Source organism: Diadema antillarum, unplaced genomic scaffold (genome assembly GCF_040938485.1).
Source record: "Diadema antillarum isolate AM-2024a unplaced genomic scaffold, OU_Dant_1.0 seq00000326_RagTag, whole genome shotgun sequence".
Lineage (NCBI taxonomy): Eukaryota > Metazoa > Echinodermata > Echinoidea > Diadematoida > Diadematidae > Diadema > Diadema antillarum.
Window position 1 is genome coordinate 566,464 of NW_027271344.1, and position 19,579 is coordinate 586,042.

The 19,579-nt window shown below is 37.0% G+C and overlaps 1 protein-coding gene across 1 annotated transcript; it reads right to left on the reverse strand.

Annotated features, from left to right (window-relative positions):
• Positions 1 to 237: 237 nt before the first annotated feature.
• Positions 238 to 18,729, reverse strand: LOC139730656 (WD repeat-containing protein 27-like). Its single transcript, XM_071641516.1, has 23 exons — positions 18,589 to 18,729; positions 17,504 to 17,645; positions 16,597 to 16,721; positions 15,316 to 15,429; positions 14,392 to 14,443; positions 13,379 to 13,449; positions 12,476 to 12,593; positions 11,411 to 11,651; positions 10,683 to 10,786; positions 10,004 to 10,098; positions 9,358 to 9,554; positions 8,707 to 8,907; positions 8,123 to 8,215; positions 7,484 to 7,590; positions 6,755 to 6,844; positions 5,822 to 6,000; positions 4,949 to 5,082; positions 4,122 to 4,219; positions 3,202 to 3,323; positions 2,594 to 2,691; positions 2,049 to 2,151; positions 927 to 1,025; positions 238 to 288 (listed from the first exon to the last, which is right to left on the reverse strand). Exons 1-23 carry the CDS (start codon positions 18,727 to 18,729, stop codon positions 238 to 240), a joined length of 2,775 nt encoding a protein of 924 aa, XP_071497617.1.
• Positions 18,730 to 19,579: the final 850 nt, after the last annotated feature.

The window sequence follows — 19,579 nt, forward strand, 5'->3', positions numbered from 1 at the left end:
TTCTTTTCCGCTCCTCGCTCTTCCTTTCCTCCTCCATCTCCACCTTTCACTCTTCACTCTTCCTCTTCCTCATCTTTTGTCTCCTCCTTGCTCTTCTTTCCTCCTCCTCCTCCTCCTCTTGCTCTTCTCCTCCTCCTCTTTCACCTCCTCTTCCTCCTTGCTCTTCCTCCTGATTTGATAATGAGAAGTAGTGTAGTTTCCACTTGGTGCGACTTGATTGACAAGATGCTGCTCCTGTCATCTGTCGCTGTAGAGCCGCAGTTTGCCATCCAGGGTGGCTGTTACAATCTGTTGGCAGGTGTAAAGAAAAGTTGCAAGGTAACCAATCTCAGCTTCTGCTCTGATCCTTTTTGTAAGCTTGCTGTTACCACATTCCTGATTCATCATGAACCTGATTCCATTTGATCCAGAATCATTTGTTTCTGTGATGTTCACAAACAAATATCTCAATGAGGAGTTTACAAGAACAATGCAATGAATCCCCCCCCCCCCCAAAAAAAAAAATAATAATAATGATAACAATCACAGAAATGAAGGCTGTCAAGTCATCTGATTATTCAAAAGAATACTTTGCAAAATATGAATGACATCTTAAACTCAAGCAAGTTCCCTTCTTTTGACTTATCTGAGAGAAATAAATTCACATTAGGCCTAAACAATATCCTGCTAAGATAGTGAGGAAAGTGCTATCAATATCAAACTCTATGAATTTGTACAAAGCCTTCAAAACTTATTCTTCACAAGAGAATTTTGGGTGATGATTGCATGCATTAATTCCTGAAAGCATTTAATGGATTGTGTAGGTAAACACTTTCGTGTGCATTTTACTTTTCTGAAACTTGGCTCCATGTGAAATATGCAAAATTTTCATGCATACAGATTTCTTTTTGTTTTTGTTTTTGTTTTTTGAGTATCATTATTCTTACCTCTGGGTAAAGAGGATGAAAAGCCACATCAGACACAACCTCAGTATGACCTGACAGCTTCCTGATGTATGTTCCTCCTCTAATGTCATACACATAGGCCTATAATCAATGAGAAAAGATGGATGCATCACAAGGAAGTCTGTACAGACAGAGACATCAGTAGCTGATTCAGGCTATGTTGATCTAACTTACTGCCCTTAATACAGTTTGAGATTCAACACCACAAGGGCTTACAAACAGGCATACAATGTGTATGCAGACTGTATCATGGTACACGCATCGAGGCGATTTTTATAATGAAACATTGGCCAGAAATCCTACTGAATATGTGGTGCTTAATTTCATTTCTGAATTTACATGAAAGACATGGGAACATTTGATATCCGAAAGTTAATCTACATGCCTCTACAGCTTATGCTATACCTAGCAAATGAACTGTACTCATAGCTGTATGCCATATTCAAATCCCATGTGAAATCTGCACTGGTCTAAAAAGGCAATGACAAAATGACAGGTGACAGGTGACAATTCTTACGTGTTTTTCGAATCTTTGCAAGGCCACCCATTGAGTAAATTTCATTCTTGGAGAAGTGTTGGCCGTGAAAAGGACCTCTTCAATCTCAAAATCTTCATTCACTTGTACATGCATTGTATATTAGCCTTTTTAATCACCCTGAACACACAGAAGGAATAAGCTAAGAATGGTAATATTCATCCACTGTTGAATCCATTTAATTTGAACTTGGACCAAAAGCTTCCTTCTGAAATGCCATTCATCTTTATCATTTCCTTTGGTCCCGAACAAGGTTTGTAATTCTAGGGTTTAGATGTTTCCCATTATAAGAAATTTATGGAAATCTGCATTTGTCATGAATTATAACAACTTTCTGTGATCTAAGTTTTTCTGCCTATGAGATCTGTTCTGATAAATTAATCTATGTCATACTTCAAAGATCTCAGATGTAGAAATGTCAGCCTTTGGTGAAGGCAACTTAGGAATCATGTGATTTCTGCAAGAAGTACCTTTCTCTATTAAAAGGTTCAAATAAAAGCTGTTAAGGCTTTGTATTTCAAACAATATTGTACAATGTAGTTCTAAAGACAGCTGAATACATAGCTTACCGATCTATCCTCTGCCCCAGTAGTAATGTACTTGCCACAAGGACTAAAGCACAGGCCACAATGATGGGATCTGTTCATATGTCCCTCAAAGTGCTTCACACATCTGTAAAACAAAGACATCAAACATATGCTGCAATCATTTGGATTCGCTTTTGGATATATGTATCACTTATATTTGCACAGTCAAAATTTGCATAAAAAGATATAGAAAAATGTATATTAAAGATATAAAAAACACATTTGCAGCTGACTATTGACCCACAAAATTACACAAGATATAACTTGATATGTAGTCACATAGAAAAATGTCATCAATCAGAAATTAATCTCCCAGCATCATCATCATCAAGGACGGCCTCTAGCCTCGGTGATTAAGTTTGCCTTTTCCTCCCCTGGTAACCAGCGCTATGCACCTAGAGTCACCTCATTCTTAATATCATGCAATATGATTTTCTGTTTGTATTTTATGTTAAATGCCAAATAGATGATAATAATAATAATGATGATGATGATGATGATGATGATGATGATGATGAATATCTTACTTTTGAGTTCTCACGTCCCACACCTTAATGCCACTAGTTACAGCTGCAGTGGCAAAGAGATCATAGTTGCTAGCTGCGTGGCTGGCATAAATAGATCCCTGTGAGTCCAGGAGGAAGGGCAGAAAAGTAGAGAATGCACCATCAGAGCAAATCTTAACACCTTGAATGGTTTAGGTTCTGTATTTTGAATTTCCAGATTATTTAATTCATGAGATTAAGATTATAAAGCACTGCTATGTTTGTTTCAAATTAAAAGGCTACTCTTTATCAACAGAGAAACATTCCAGTGCATCGGTGTAATTCTCTCTTCTTCTTCTTCTTCTTTACCTCTGCCGAGAATGTCATGTTTCTGCTGGCATTGGTTTGTCTGTTTCTTTGTTTCCAAAACAACTCAAAAAGTTACTGGTATGTATGGATTTGGATGAAATTTTCAGGAAATGACGATCAAATTTTGGCAGTGATGTGGATCACCATCTGGATCCAGGAATTGTTGTGATTTTTTTTTTTAATGGAAATCACAATATGGGTGGAAATGAGCTGCTTGGTGGAGATCTGTGCTCTCCAAGTGTTTTTCATGTACAGTGGTACCAGTACTTTCTTCTTCTTACCTGATTCTGAGCTATGGCATGCACCGCCCGGGAATGTACCTCGGGTATGTGTGCAACTGTATTTCCAACACTGAGGTCAATGACTTCCAGAGACTTGTCTGAACCAGCGCACAGTACAATGTCTGATGAAGGTCGAGAGAAAGTCAAGTGAAAGTATCCAGACAGAGGATAACATATAAATCATGCACAGCACACATGACTGCAGGGATTTGCAACACCCTATGCTACAGGGTGATAACATGCAATGCAAAATATAGGACTGTAGGTTGAAGATAATTCATGTATAACACTGGAGTGTGTACTCTTGCCTAACAAAGCTCCTATCTCAGCAGATCAGTAACACTCATTGGATCAAGTGTCTCTGTCACACCAGTTGATACACTGCTCTCATGATGTATATGCATTTCATAAATATGTAACACAAATAACATCAACAAATAACAACAAGAATGATTAAATTAAAATTGAAATATGGATTTCATCAAATACAGAAATTGGTTTCAAAAAGAATATGAAAATATGGATTTCCTGCAGTAGAAAGTATGGATGCTTTTAAATATATTTCATATTAGCTATGGCAACTTAAAAAAATTCTTTCATTAGAAATTGGGTACAATTCCAAGATAAATATGATTTTTAAGTTCTAAAATGCTTGGTATGACTACATCGTGTACAAGAGTAAAAAACAAAACAAAATGTCAGTACCTAGTTTAGAAGACAAAGCATAATCTCACCAAAAAGGGAGTACCGCATTTTTCAAAAAATAGTAATCATTGCTGCCACATTCAATTAAAAACAAACAAACAAACAACAAAACAAAAAACTTTTTCACAAATCATACCAAAAAATACAACTGTAATGAATGCCTTCAGACAAAATCAAATGAAGCAGTCGTGCTTAAGTTTGAAAGAAAAGGATACATGAGTTGAAGGCATTGATGGCTGACACTGATGTTATCTGCTGGGCCTTTTGTAACTGGAATTTCTTGACAAGCTTGTAACGAGAATGACTTTGATATCTACAAAGACAGAAATGCGGAATTCACAGTTATTTTCAAACAAAGGAAATAAAAGATATCATACATATTACTGCCTTTCAATAATCATTTCAGTAATTTGTTTTCTTACTTGAAAATGGATGCGCTTGCCCCTGGCTGTGTTGAGCAAGATGAAATGGATCACAGACTTTGAATATACATGATTAAATTATGCATTTGCTTCTGGTTGTAATTGATGTGACAAAACTAGTTTCTGGTCTTTGATGACATACAGTAGAAATTACTTCTACAAAAATAGATGAGATTACTATCATTGATTTTGCAAAACTATGTGGATTCCAAGCTGATCTAACACAAAAAATGACTGTTTGACAGAGAATTTGTTTATTTCATGGGACACATTAGAAATGACGAAAATCATACTTTTCTAAAGAATATACATAGCTGTGTATTTTTTATGCATTTGTGGCATTCATAATTAATATCGATGCCAGATGCATTTATGCCTTAAACGTCATGGTGACTCAGAAGATACCATTATAAAAAGCACATATTGCCATTAAAGAAAGTAATTAAAAAATAGTGGGAATTCACAGTGCCAGAATGAATGAGACTAACACATGTGTTCATGCTATTACAGGTTTAAATTTGTGGCCTGTTGCAGAGAGATTGGACTTATGATATATATGGGCTGTACAATATGCAGCAAGGTGTAATCAAACATGAAACACACGAGACCGAAGTTCTCACCTCTTTATGTCATCGACCTTGGTGTCAAGATGATACTTGTAGAGGAAGAGGGAGTCGCCTGATGTCAAGAGAATGAAACGATCCACGTAGTAGAACTGTGCATGGTGGATCTCTTTCCCATATTGTGCATTGCTCTAGAGTGGTACACAGTGAAAGAAATAGTCTGAACATTTACACTTCTGTAAACTCAATATCATTAACATAAGACAAGTAGATGAGCTATAATAAGTATTACAAATACTTTGCAATGATACTTCTAAAAGACAAGAAGTTGCTTTCTAATACAAATTCAAGGAAATGCAAATGTTTTGTTCTTGGTTGAGAATTAAATATCTTCAGCACTAAATCTAAAGAAAAGGAGTCATTGTCACAGAAATGAACACTAGAATGCATAAGACACAAGTGATACAGTTTTGCAATAATGTAATAATTTTAAAAATAATTTTGAAAAATTCTGACGATAATCCTGAAGACAATTATGAGTAAATCCACCGTCTTTGGAAACAAATGTTTTAAAATTATTGATAGTCAACATGAAATCATCAAAGTTACACCTCCTAATTTCATTTCCTGTTACAAAAAAGACATGATGCTGCTGTCATAATGTACCAGCCTAACTTGGAGTGTTGACTGAATATATGTCAAATGGTCTAGCAGGTGGCCTAGCTATTATATGTTTTATGCAAGTAGTAGGCATTTTATTATGAAATAAATGTTCATGCCACTAAAGGTTTGGTTGCAATTGGGAAACTAGATATATGAAGAGGACTTACATGACATGCTTGACTTGCTTTACTTCACACAGAAATAACTAAAGCAATAAATATTTTTTGTTGTTATTACAAAAAATGAGATAAGGAACATTAATCTTACCTTATCCGTTGTAGCTGGCTTTTCTTTGTCTGCTGTAAAGTTGTGTGTGACCCTGTCCAGGGTCATGACAGGCTCAGACATCCCTCTGGTCCAGACTTTGGCCGTTCTGTCTACTGAGGCTGTAATAACCCACTGACCACTGTGACTCCAGCGGGCACTCTTGACCGCTCCGTTATGACCTTTATACAGACATAAGAGAGTGTCGAAAAGAAAAAAATATCTGTATCAGCACCTCTGTCAAATCACTGAGATTGATCTCTCATCATAACATACTTACATGTAGATCATCAAGGGATACATTAGAACTCTTGTTTTGTTTAGCAAAGTTTGTTTGTCATTTTTTTTTTTTGTAGTTGATGTGTTGTGGGAAACGACTCTTTCACATTTCACATTTGAGGCATCAACATCTTTGCATAAGTTCCAGGTTTAGCAGAAAATGTATAAACACAAAATTGAAGAAATTTACCAAGTGTTTTCCAGGGTAAAGCAAAAGAATTTTTCCATTGAAGCTCTGGGGCCTGTTTCATAAAGACTGATCGCAAGACTGATCTTACATTTGATGCGATTCAAAAAAGTTACGCTCAATCTGCTATTAAATCAATGCTTTAAATCAAGCGTGAGTATCTTTAAGAAACAGAATATGATCAGTATTGGTCTTATGCTCAATTCGCTGAGTTACCGTATTCCTGAATTGGCAATTTTTCAAACAATTATTTCTGATTTTCAGCAGATATGAAGCATTTTACAATTTCCACCTAATCTTCCTCGAATCTCCAGTATAAGATATACAGATCAATGCAGAGGTGATGATATAATGATGACAAGATGATCACTTCTGCAAATTTCCCAAGAAAATTGATGGGTCAACTATCTGCTGAAAATGATGACAACTCACAGCACCATAAAGTTTAATGACTCCCTGTATATGGTTACCTGAAAATGCTGCTCCTTTGCCCGTCAGTGGCATCTTGAAGAGTTGCGCGGATCTGTCTGCCATACCACACACGAGACTTTGGCCATCATCTGGGAGAATATCATGCACATAAGAGTCAAATATTTAGATATCTCATAAATATATGTCAGAGGTAGACAATTCTTTCAAATAAATTTCAGAGAAATCAAATGTGTCTTGGAGTGTACAAATATAGTTTGCTGTAGATACTTTTTCTTTTGTATTACTACGTATCCATTGTTGACATGCCTACTATATGTCTTATCTGTCCATCTATTCATTTAGTTTATATCTACTGCTTCTATCTAAGTATCTATTCACTGAAATCAATAAGTTGTCTTTTTCTACCATTAAATTCACTTCAAGAACACTTTCCATTGAGTGAATATTCTTTTGACAGTAATCTGAATGAGAAATCACTTATAAAGAGCTATGATGACACATGACTGCAAACTAAAGAAAATTATATTGCAACATTATATTTTTCTATTGCTTGCATGATACAAACAATATTAGACATAATGTATTCATATAGAGGCATATGATAGTATGAATATTGTAGCTACAATTTAAGAACTTAAATGCAAATCTGTCCATCTTTATTTTATCATTCTTATCATTAAACAACCATGGAAAATTAAAGGATTTGGGCAACTGCTCAGAAGATAGAGAAAAAAGAGAATGAAACCAGATAACTCAAATCCACTGACCTGAGAACTGGATGGAGTTGATGGGAGCACCCTGCTCACTAACCACTAGTTTAGTCCGGAGGGTTTCAGGAGGCTCAGCATCACGAGGATACTCTCGTAACATTGAACTTTGAAGTAGAATGAACACAAAAACACAAATCCAACATGAGGGGTCACATAGCACAGTGTATTAAGTAAATGAACTAGGTGACAGATATGAAACTATCTAAGTTATCATTCTGCTGTCAAACTACATAGTCATACATTTTCCCCAGTTCTGCAATAATCTTTAACAGCCTCTCTGAAAAACAGCCTTACCTGGCTGATCGAGGGCATTTTATCCCGAGATTAGATAAAAGAAAACAAACAAACAAACAAACAAACAACAAACACACTATCTACTGCATTTACACAACAGCTGTCATTCAACTTAACTTTGCGTTAGGGAAATTCATGCCTTCAGAGGTAAGCATCAATATCCTCTTTGCCAAAATGATCATTCAACCAAATCGGGGGGCGTGGAGATAGGATGGTATTTTTCTTTCTAACTTCCAAGAACATTAACAGTCTCATCTAAACTGAATGTGCAAATTGATCTCCTTGTGATTAGCACCCTCAGCTATCAAGTTACTAGTAGTTTTGAGATTACTCCATGAATACCTCATTCCAGGACCTGATCCTGCTGTTTTGGACTTGTTGCTGCCCAGTTTTCCTGCTGCAGGCTGCTTGGTTTGGGGAGAAAACATCTTGGTCCTGAAAAGAATTAAAAATTGTGGACAAAGAGATGAGCATTTCTTACAAGAATCTTGCAATATGTGATGCATGGTTATTATTCTTGCAGATGTAAACTTAAAACATGTAAACTTAAAACAGAAGAAGTAAATACTATCAAAAAGTGCATTTTGTCTGTGATATCTACTTCACACACTACAACAACCTCACACCTTTTTATCTTGGTGGTGCTGTGGTATCTCTCTTCTGTCAAAAATTTTTTTGCTTGCTTCATCTTGACATGTAAAAGAATTGAAATATTAATTGAACTGTGGACAAACAATAATATTGTGACATGATTATTTCCTGCTTTACTGACTGCTCTTGCGGTAGTTAGTCTGATAACACACAATTATTTACAAGGCAGTCAAATGACAGACTTTACAAGTGAACTGACACCAAGCGAAAAAGTCCCACAAGTCTCAATCTCATGAGATAAGCTAATATTTGCGAAAATGACCAAATTTTCTCACCTTGGTGCAGCTGAATAGCCAGAGGAGTGGACTTTAGACTTGAAGGTGAGAGGTTGGTCCTTGATTCCCTTTGACCTCTCATGGCCTTTGGCCCCAGCTGACCTGGGTTTCCTGCTCTTGTTGGCTGACAGAGATGCTGGCTGTTGGCTTGACTTTGGCACCATTTCAGCACGCAGCAATGAATGCTCTGTCAGAGGAGTGCTTTATAAATTTGTGAGGCATACAGCAAGTAGGAGTGAGGTTTTTACTATAAGATTTGTAACTTTAATGACTATTATAGCGGTTCAGAGCATTTTTGCTTATAGTTTATACACTACCTACAAGAATGGAAATTTGCGCAATTCAAAAACTTCAGGATTGTGACTGCATTACAAAATTTCTCATGCCATATTATACATTCTACTTTACACCAAATCAAAAATCATGAACAGATCTTTAAAACTTTAAATATTATTGACTGACATACGCAGAGACAATGCAATTTACCTGACTTACTCTAAAATGTGAATTTGTGGTTGTATTGGTTCTATATCTGACACTTACTTAGCTAAAGTGATATAACATACATCATTGAAATATTTATTGGTACAAAATAAACAACATCAAGGGGGGGGGGGGGGGGGGGGAGGGGATCGATTAGAATCCTCTTACTCTGGGACAATGGAAATGACTGCTTGGTTTTCCCCATCAGTGACTGCTGAGGCAGCAGATATGGCCAGTGAAGCATCCATGTGTTTGGCCAGGTTACCATCGGTGTCGCCACTGGAATGAACTTTCCTGCTGTCTTTACATGAGACATTCAGAACATTGACAGAGTTGTGAAAGAGGCCACCCACCAAGCATATCATCTGAAAAGTAAATGACATTTGACACATGAACATGAATGATATTCCCATCCTCATGATCACTGTTTTAAAATGATATTCCATTGCAATAAACAAAAGTACAGTGTCATAATCTTTACTTTCTCAATATGTATGGTGCCCATTGAAGCACATCAAAGTTTGAGTGTTTGAAAAGTGAAAGTAAATTCTCAATTCAAATCAGCTTGCCATAACCATTATCAACTGTAACATGACTTCATGAAAGTGAGGCTTAGGACTAATATATGGAGGGACCTCACTTCTTTTACTCACACAAAAATGTCAACGGAAACCCAAGGTCATACACGAAAGAGATATTATCGAGTGTGATGCTGCTTGTCACTTTGTCACTGGCAATTATCAAGAGTCTGATAAAGACAACAACAATTCACAGTAAGAAGTAACATGAGAAAGCACTGCTGTATACCAACTACCTGTGATGGTGGTGGACTGGGTGAAAATGCATAATTCCCAGCCACTCCAATCTGCTTGCTCTCCTGGTCTAGGTGCTCTTCAGACTGTATATCATCTAGGAGATATGATATAGAATTGGATATTGCTTGACTGACCCTGGACATTTTCTCTTTACTACCTATTGAATTAGTTGAAAACAGTGGAGGTAGTTCATTCCACAAGGTTTTGCAGCAGACCAGAGGGTTAATCAAACTAAACCAACTACTAGTAATCATCCACTGAGTCGTGTATAACCCTTTCAAATTTCATGTGTAGAGGTTAGGTCCTTGCATGCAGCTACTAGTGCAACTTCACCAAACATGCAATAACTAGTAGATTTCCCACGAGGTCTTCAATAAGATTGCAACTACCTCACATTTCAATCGCTATCTTACATCATTCTGATTATAAAAATATCATAAACATATAAGCAATCACTGTTATATTTCTTTCTTAACCCATTGAGGACGAGTCCGGAGTATACTCGGGCAAGTGTCTATGGGAAATGAGTGTCGTAGCAAAATCAAACCGTCCTCAATGGGTTAATGTTACCAACAAAAGAGTCAAATATATACATTTTTTTTTTCTGCTGTTGAAAAGAGCACTATGCCAACCCCCTGCCCCCAATATTAAGCAAGGAGGAATATAAAACCAACTTACCTTGAAAGTCTATATATTGTTCAACGGTGCAGCTGGAAGCATTAAGCTGGAGTAAGGCTCCTGGTGTGCCTACCAGCAAGTGGGATGAGCTCTCTTGCAACTCACTGTTAAATAGAAGATGGTAGACACAACTTTGCCTTCACAAATATTATAAAAGAGTTTATCACTCAGTTTTTTCCCACTCTTGCAATCATCAAGCTCTTCAGAATGTCGGATCAGACAGCCCCCTTTAGCTATTTGACATAAAAATAAAATGTCTATAAGCTTAAGAACATTTTCCACCAATTGCTCATGCATCCTACTTCTGCCATGATAGGAAGATCCCTGGTAGGATTGACAATCACTGAAGCTCAAGGCAAATCCACAGTCACAATATTTGTTCTGGCCCTTACATGTCTGTTCTCAACTATATCAAGTAAAACAAAGAAAATGAAGTAACCACCCCATGAATAATTCCTCTCTTCCCCCACAAAGATGTAGACACAAAGTACATCTTGCCTGTATTATTTCTGCTCTGCATACCCCCCCCCCCCCCCCATACTCTTCCTCTGTATGCACATTCCATGTGTCAGACGCAAGTGTACCAAAATGGCAATACAAATATATGACCACTGGTACTGTATTGTGTTATCAATTTTTTTTTTTTTTCAATTTCCTCAACAAGAGAGATTGATGACTGACTTAGACAGCTAGTCTGATAATGATGTTGGATCTCCTACATAGCTTACTCTACAAGTGAAGTGTCTGGTAAGAGAAAGCTGGGCACACTGCGATGCTCCTCCCTCTTCCCTCTGGCCCCATCAGGTAGCATTGAGGGAATCACCGCAGGTTGGGAGAAAGCCACGCCCAGTATACTCTCCCCCGATTCCGACTGGACGTCTTCGTCCTCGACTTCATCCGGGGGAGAGGATGAGCTGTTGTTGTTGCTTTGAGTCTGCCACGACGGTCGACTGCTGATGGTGGCTGGGCCTTGATGAGTAGAAAGTGGATGCCAAGTGGAGAATAATGATACTTACAATACTCATCATGCAAAGTCGTCGTGTATGAACAGTGAAAAGACTATTATCACTTAAAAAGATGATAGGGTTACTCATGTATACAAAAAAAAAAAAAAAAAAAAATCACCTGCTACTGCCTGGGGAAAGTGTTGAAGGCTCCACCCATAATTTGGTTGATTGATATGCTTTCGCTTTTCCTTCTTCATTTTAATCCACTTATGTCAACCTGCGTGACTGACACTCCTCTATATTTCTACTTTCACAGTTGAGTTCTGAAAATACTTCACTGAAATTCAGTATCTCACTTCATTCAATAGAGCAATAATCTTCAACATCTGAAAGGTACATTTTTCCTTTCATTATCTTTATAGTTTATTTTCATACGTACCGTAATCACAGACCTTGACCTTTAACTCGTGACCTCAGCCAAATAATCGAATTAAAATTATGTAAATGACTTGCCATTATTACCAAGTGACTGCATTCTATAAGTATGTTAGATTTCACTGAGAAACAAATATGTCATTTCATAATGATTATGATTCAAGGCAATATTGACAATACAAGGCAATGCTTGCATAATTCACAACAGAGTCAGGTGAGGCAAATACAGAGATGTTTTGGAAGAATCTAAAAAGAAGAGATTTAAAGCAGCAAAAATTAGTGCTTATTAATATGATGAAAATTGAGATTGTGACCCAGCATAACACACAGACAACTACATTGTATACTCCTTTGTCTCAAACAATCTGGGCAGTACATCATTTAAATATGGATCACATTTACACCCAGTACCTTGAGAAGTGGCACTCTGCTCAGTCTTCAGTACGGTTTGCTTTCTGACATGTTTTGCGATGTCGATGTGGTGGAGACAACGGAAGCCCTTTCCTTCCTCTAAGTCATATATCCTGAGCTGGAATTAACAAGAAATTACAATATCTTTAACATCAAAGTGACATGATCAGCATAAAGCTATAGTAATCCCACATTGCATCCCAATCTACTGCTTGGCTGTTAGGGAATATATCCCATGGGTCCCACCTTTTATTAGGACCACTTTGTTTTGCTCTGTTTTTGGATATCTCAGCTATTTCAAAACAGATTTTCATGAAATAAACTCTTAATTTCTTGTAGAATTGTATGCTCTTTCATATTTCAAATAAGTGGTTTCTAATTATCACACAAAAAGTTAAAATCTAAATCCCACCTCAACCAAAACTATACCATACCTTTAAATGATGGATTAGACTGTCTTTTGCTACATTGGATCATAATTTCACATTAATATTGATTGCAAGTAGGAATAAAGTTCATAGTTTGAGTCAAGGCACCTTGCTATAAGCAGTATCATATTATGCCACATTGAGAATCTTTCTATCATGTTAACCTGCTGAGGACGAGTCCTGAGTATACTTGGGCAAGGGTCTATGGGAAATGCGTGTTGTAGCAAAATCAGCCCGTCCTCAACGGGTTAAGGATATTATCACTGCATTGCTCTGGCAATGTCATGATCGTAGTCAACAATTCAGCTCCATCCACAATTACTCAGATTTGAAGCCCTATATCACACTCCATACTTTTGTCACTTCTGTTTTACACAATTTGATTTCAATTTGATTTCAAGTTACACACACTACCAGTATATTTTGCTGTCCACTCAGCTTAATAATCTGGTGATGGGTTGTAACTATAAATCACCTGTCCATCTGTGGTTCCCAGAGCAACACATTGATGTATTGGATCCAAAGCAAGACACAGAAAGGGGGAGGCTGTGAGGTTAAAGAAAAAAAAGACAAATGAACCAAATACTTTATTTACAGAACAAAATTTTGTTCATTTTAAGGCTCCAGAATAACACCGGACAGTCCGTGTACTGGCAGTACAGAAATTCTTGCCTCAGAATCTTTTATACAAAAGCTCTCTCGTGGTATGATTATCAATAGTCTTGGTCAGTGATACCCACGATGTTAACACATTGATTCACATATGTTGTATGCTGGACTGAAAATGCACCTAATGCTTCACATGCATCCTCCTTGATATCACGTACCAGAATGTAATCCAAGTAAAACATTTGAAATGGTTCTAAAATGCTGCAATTGTGAATCAGCTACACTGAAAACGTTATAACAAGCATATTTTCAACAACAGCCATGTACTAATGAGTCAGGTTTAGGTTATGACTGCAAAGTAGTTTCAGCAATCATGGGTTCAGTTCAGTGAAATATTCCAAGATACTCTCTTACAGAATACATATTCCATGTATGAAATTTGTGAAAAGCATTTTATCTCCCTGATATCATTTCATCATTTTCACGCAAGGCTGCATTAATCCAAAGTGACATAGGAAAATTGTGTACATTCATATAGCTAGAAAAATCAAACATTAGAATGTTGGCGGATATTTTTCTACAACTTTACTAGTATATACCCCCATCCCACTCAAAACACCACCATGCCATGTTCTGCCACAAATCTTATATCCTTTCCTCAACATGCCTTGTTACATTCTATTAAATTTAAATGGTGTCAAATGAATCTCAAGCTATACTATACACAAGAAAATTGATGAAATTTGAACTTGTACCTGGAGTATAAACCACCGACAATACTGCTCCAAATCTAACAAGTGATTTATCCTCTCATATTTATACCAATCTTGATGAAATTGAGGTCGTACTAAGAATGGAAAGGTTTTTCTGAAATCTTACCAGACACAATACTTGACTGATATATAAGACACTGGTTTGCGATGTCCCATACCTGCATTCAGAAATAAAATAGAAATTTCTTCATACTGCACAAATTATACTTCATACAGTAACAAACAGTTTACTGCATGAACATGAGCACTGAGACTTGCCTCCTACCAATTAAAAAAAACTACAACAACACCAACAAACAAAAAAACAAATTGTAACTTGTAAAACCCCCTGCTGATTATCTATAAAATGAAAGTAATAATAGTACTAGTTTCAAAACACTTGTAAAATTTGTGATCTGAAACACAAAATTGTAAAACAATAGAAACAGATATGTACATGTACAAGGGCAACAGAATTTGCCTGTGATAACGGAAATCTAATGACAGAAGTATATGATTTATAATCAATATTAGCTCAAAAATGAGTTATTAAAATGCACAAGACAAGAATGAGAGATTATAATTTTCAGACACAATTTCCAAACAGTGATTATTTCAATGATTGTAATTTAATTGTCTTCAACATTCGATAAAAATTTCAACAAAACAATTTTAAAAGCTACAAAGGGTAGTTGAAGGGAAAATTCAATTGACTGATATGATAGCAAGAATACTGAAGCTAATGAATATCCAATTCCCCATACACACTTCAATTCACAACGGGCAAAATTTCAGTTGAAATTCCCATTTATAAAAGGTAATGTGCATATCAATCTCTTGCACAAGTCATTGGAACTTCGCAAATCAATACAGATAGCAAATGTAGTAAACATGGATTTCAAAATACTTGGGGTTGGCTTAGTGACTTTGACAGGTGATTGACAGGCACTTGATTGACTGGTTCAGAAAATGATACCTTCCTCGCCTTGTTTTAAAAAAATACCATAGTAGGGTCAAGGTTACTGGCATTATTGCCATCCATTGCTCTCACTTTGAATGTCCTGTCTTCTGAGGCAGAGATGACCATATCGGGTGAATGGACACAGAACTCCGCACACATCACCTGACCTGAATGGCCCTCTAGTCTTGTGTCAAGCCTCTCCTCCTGTAGCAAGCAAAATATGACAGGGCAAGAATCTATGACAATGCCTGTTTTATCTATCTATTCAATCAAAGCAAATCTAACCCACCTACAGAGGGAAGTTACAAAAATGGATAACGTACACCATTTTTCTTCTTATCTATCTATCTATCTATCTATGCATCCATCTATCCATCTTTTCTATTGACCTACACTGCAATACAGAGAGAGTGTGTCGTACTTTTTTTTTCTTATGTAACTTCATTGCATTATGGATGGAGTAAGTATTCTAGGAATAACTCAGTAGGCATTTTCACATCAGCCCGATGTTTCGCAATAGCGCGCTATTTTCTGACTTGGGAAATTAACCCGCTCACGAAATAGTGCGTTATTTGATAATGTGAATACAAATTAGCGCGCTAATTGATCGAGAAAATTTCTCGAGTCCAACTTGGGAAATTTCCGAAATAGCAGGATAATTAATGCCAACTAGCGTGCTATTTGATAATGTTTGGGCTGATGTGAACAGGAAATGAAATAGCGCGCTAATTTGCTATCGCGAAAAATATCTCGAGCTTGGATTTTTATCGGGCTGATGTGAAAACGCCTATTGTAACAAAAGAATGCATGGTATGCAATCGCATTCCTTGACCCTGACAAAACATATATGCACATATTTTGTGTCCCTGGCTCTCACATTCCAAGATATCAAAGACACCACAGTCAACAACTTAAATACACATATATGCATGTTGTGCATCACATGAAACTTGAACTGATGAACAAAGTCTGGTGCAAAGAAAGCTTGTCTGCTTTGTCTGTAGGGTAGGGGCAGCCATATTTGTCAGCACATTATGGAAATCAAACACCATGTTGTACATATATATGTATGGATAAATAATAGGTCAAATATCTCTATTCAGAGCAGTTCTACAGAAGGACCTTCCTGTGCATCACCTGAGCCATCCTTTGCCAATGGACCCAGACAATAGGTTTTGTCAGGTAATGACTTCAAAATAACAAGAATAGTAGAAATATCTGTTTAAACAGTGGAAAAAATGGGGTATGCACTTTATGATTACATTTCAACCAATCACAGATATTCATGTAGAGGCATTAAAAGACTCAGAGTTATGAGAATTTTCTTCGGTCAAAGACCTAAGAGATGACACTGCTGAAATCTCATATTACCTTGGCATCAAGGACCAAGACATCATTCTCCACACAGACAGCAAGTAAACTGTCATCTGCACTGAAGCTCAGGTACTGTGGCTCCTGGTAGCTGGTTCCCACTATAACCCCTCTGATCTGTTGACCTACAGTTGAAACAAAAAATGCACTGCATATGACAAATATACATACAGATATTTTACACATGTATATCATCTATTTGCAGCTAGACAAATTCAACATGTATCATTTGGTAGTACATGTATACACAAAGTTTCAAGAAAATACTTTCAGGCATTGTATAGATATGGGGGAAATAATGAAATTTTGAGCATTTGACCTTGACCTTTAACCTTGAGCATGTGCACCCAACAGTTGATAGGCACAACTTTGGCCACTCATACATGCCAAGTTCATTAGGATACCTCAGTTAGGCTGTCCACAAAATTGATCATGGATGGACGGACGGAAGGACGGGCAACCTGAAAACATAATTTTTTATTGAAAAAATTCCTAAACCTTGATTAAGACAGGGGGTATTTGAAATGTGAAATATTTTGTTTTTTTCCGCTAAATTTGACTATATTTTCACAGATTAGGCATTTTTATGATTTTGACTTGCCGGGATTAACTAAGCAATGAGTTATAAGCTTCATAACTATGGCACTTCACTCCAGCTTAAACGATGTAACTTGCCAATGGGTTGTACATACTGGTAACAACCTTGCCATAGCTGCTTCAGATGCCATTTGCCATGTCAGATGTCAGAGCTCTGTTCAGGCATCTGACACGTTTGGGAGAAACAAGAGTGCTTTCGTTTATGTTGCTCAACAACAGTGCGTTAGTGTGAGCAGCAGTTGAGGAAAGGGTGAAATGAAGAATTCCAAAGACAAAGATGTAACTACTCCTCCTCTTAACTCTGACTTACCAGTCTCATACGTTGCCCTCGCTTGTTCAACATTCCAAACAATGATGTAGTCAGATCCTGCAGTGCAGAGGAGAGTGGGGTTGTGCTGTTTGCCAAATGCAATCGCTGATACTTTTTTCTTGTGTGCTACCAATTCTAGGGGCTGCAAATACATGTTAAAAAAAAAAATTGAACATTTTACTCCATGGAATATGGTGGCCCAGGAATACTGAGCACCAAGATAGACTGTCTAGTTTGTCAAGAATGTGGAGGAATGAAAGAATGACCATCTCATCTCATCAAAACATTTGACATCTATCACTTATGAATCTGTCTGACCTACCTGTGATCTTTTTTGCTCATATGTTTTTAGTTGTTGTTTTTTCAGCCTTTCACCACAACTGATTGTATTTTCATGTTAGGATACATTAAACAATATCTAGGAAATCTTGAAACTTGGTCCTGGTCTGTCTGTCAGTACATGAATGTCTAAGGTATCTTAATAGATAGGGCGGTCACAATAAAACCTTCCACATGAAGCAGTTTTCATTTGCAATCTTATAATCCAAAAAGATGCATCAAAACTTAGGAAGAATGTCTTTTCCATACATAGCAACAACAGAATGGAATAGAGTACTTTATCAAGTAATGAGGCCCCAACTAAAACATTCACCTCCAAATTTTGGATAGCAAGTGCTGGTACGTCAAGAAATAACATACCTGCAAGTAAATAAGCAAAGGCTGCATAGGGTGTAAGTAGGTATGCAGCAGTTTTGTAATGCTGACCATCTGGATTGTGTCTTTGTTGTGTATTTCAAATCTTAAGCTATATGATGCGGTATCAATGTCTCTTACTTATGTCATATTGTAATATATGGTCTCCAGAGGAAAATAGTGTATGACCATGATGGGCCAACCTGTTTATAAGACAAATAACAAAGAGATGAAAAAAAAATGTTTTACTTCATTCATCATATAAGGTTAGAATTTCAGGCATGACCCCTAAGCCAAGATTGTAAAAAGTGACTACCTTGGATTATTACTAGATTTTAAGCCTATTGCTGTGTATAGTGTATGAAATAACGTCCATTAAGTTACATTCTGACCTTTGACTGTAAACTCTCAAGGCTCCACACCCCGATGGATGATTTGTTGAACGGTAATGCCACATACGTATCATTGCAGCCAAACTGGGTCAGTGATGTTGGGTATGGGGTACGGATTGTGTATCTGTGAACAACTGACATATTTGCTGCATGGCCTTCCAACTCTGTATCATAAACAAATGCAAAGAAAAGAAATAATCACATGCATTATTATCATCATCGTCCAAACTAACTCGCAATGTTGAAAGATTTAATATAAATTCATAGGTTTCTAATATTTCTTGCAGACCAGTAATGTCAAAGCATTGTCATCACAGAGCATCAAGATAACCTAACTTGATGGCAGTACATATTTTTTTTTTTTTTTTAAGCCTCAGCTCACAAGGTTTTCTTTTATATTTTGTTTGTTTTTGTGGGTTTTTTTTCCTCAGTGGCAAAAATCAACCCATACTGTTGTTTTGCATTGCTTTATAATCAGTTGAGTTATGAAGAAATCATGGAATTTTGCCAGGCACTTTCATACTGAACTCTTAATCACTAATCAAAGTTACCAGCAATGTTATTGTGATCCTACTCTAGCCGCATAAACAGGAGTATAGAAATAAGCATTGCTGGATGCATACAGAACTCACATGCTATAGCCATGTACTTGCTACACTCCATATGTATGAGCCCGTTCAGCTCAAGTAGCAGAGACTCCAACCCCAAGCACCTTCTGATCTGGAGGTTTTCCCGCCCGAAACCCCTAGCAAACGGGAGACTCCAACTTGATGTGCATGAAGCGCAAAGTTCCTTTTGGCCGGGGTCCAGCTCTAGGGTTCTAGATGTTATCTGGTACTATCTAAGGCTTGTTTTTCAACATACAATGACACTAAGTAAGAAATCATTTCAAGCGGGAGAAATTAAATCTCAAGTGGGAAAACAGGAGATTTTGCAAAAATGGGCTTTCGGCAGGAGATCTCCTGTCGAAGGCGGGAGAGTTGGAGTCTCT

Coding starts and splice junctions, on each gene's coding strand:
- LOC139730656 (XM_071641516.1), bottom strand. CDS start 18,729: ATGTCAGTTGTTCACAGATACACAATCCGTACCCCATACCCAACATCA. Junction 16,722..17,503: donor GAGGGCAACGTATGAGACTG/GTAAGTCAGAGT, acceptor TTTCAACTGTAG/GTCAACAGATCAGAGGGGTT. Junction 10,787..11,410: donor CCAGACACTTCACTTGTAGA/GTAAGCTATGTA, acceptor TCTATTTAACAG/TGAGTTGCAAGAGAGCTCAT.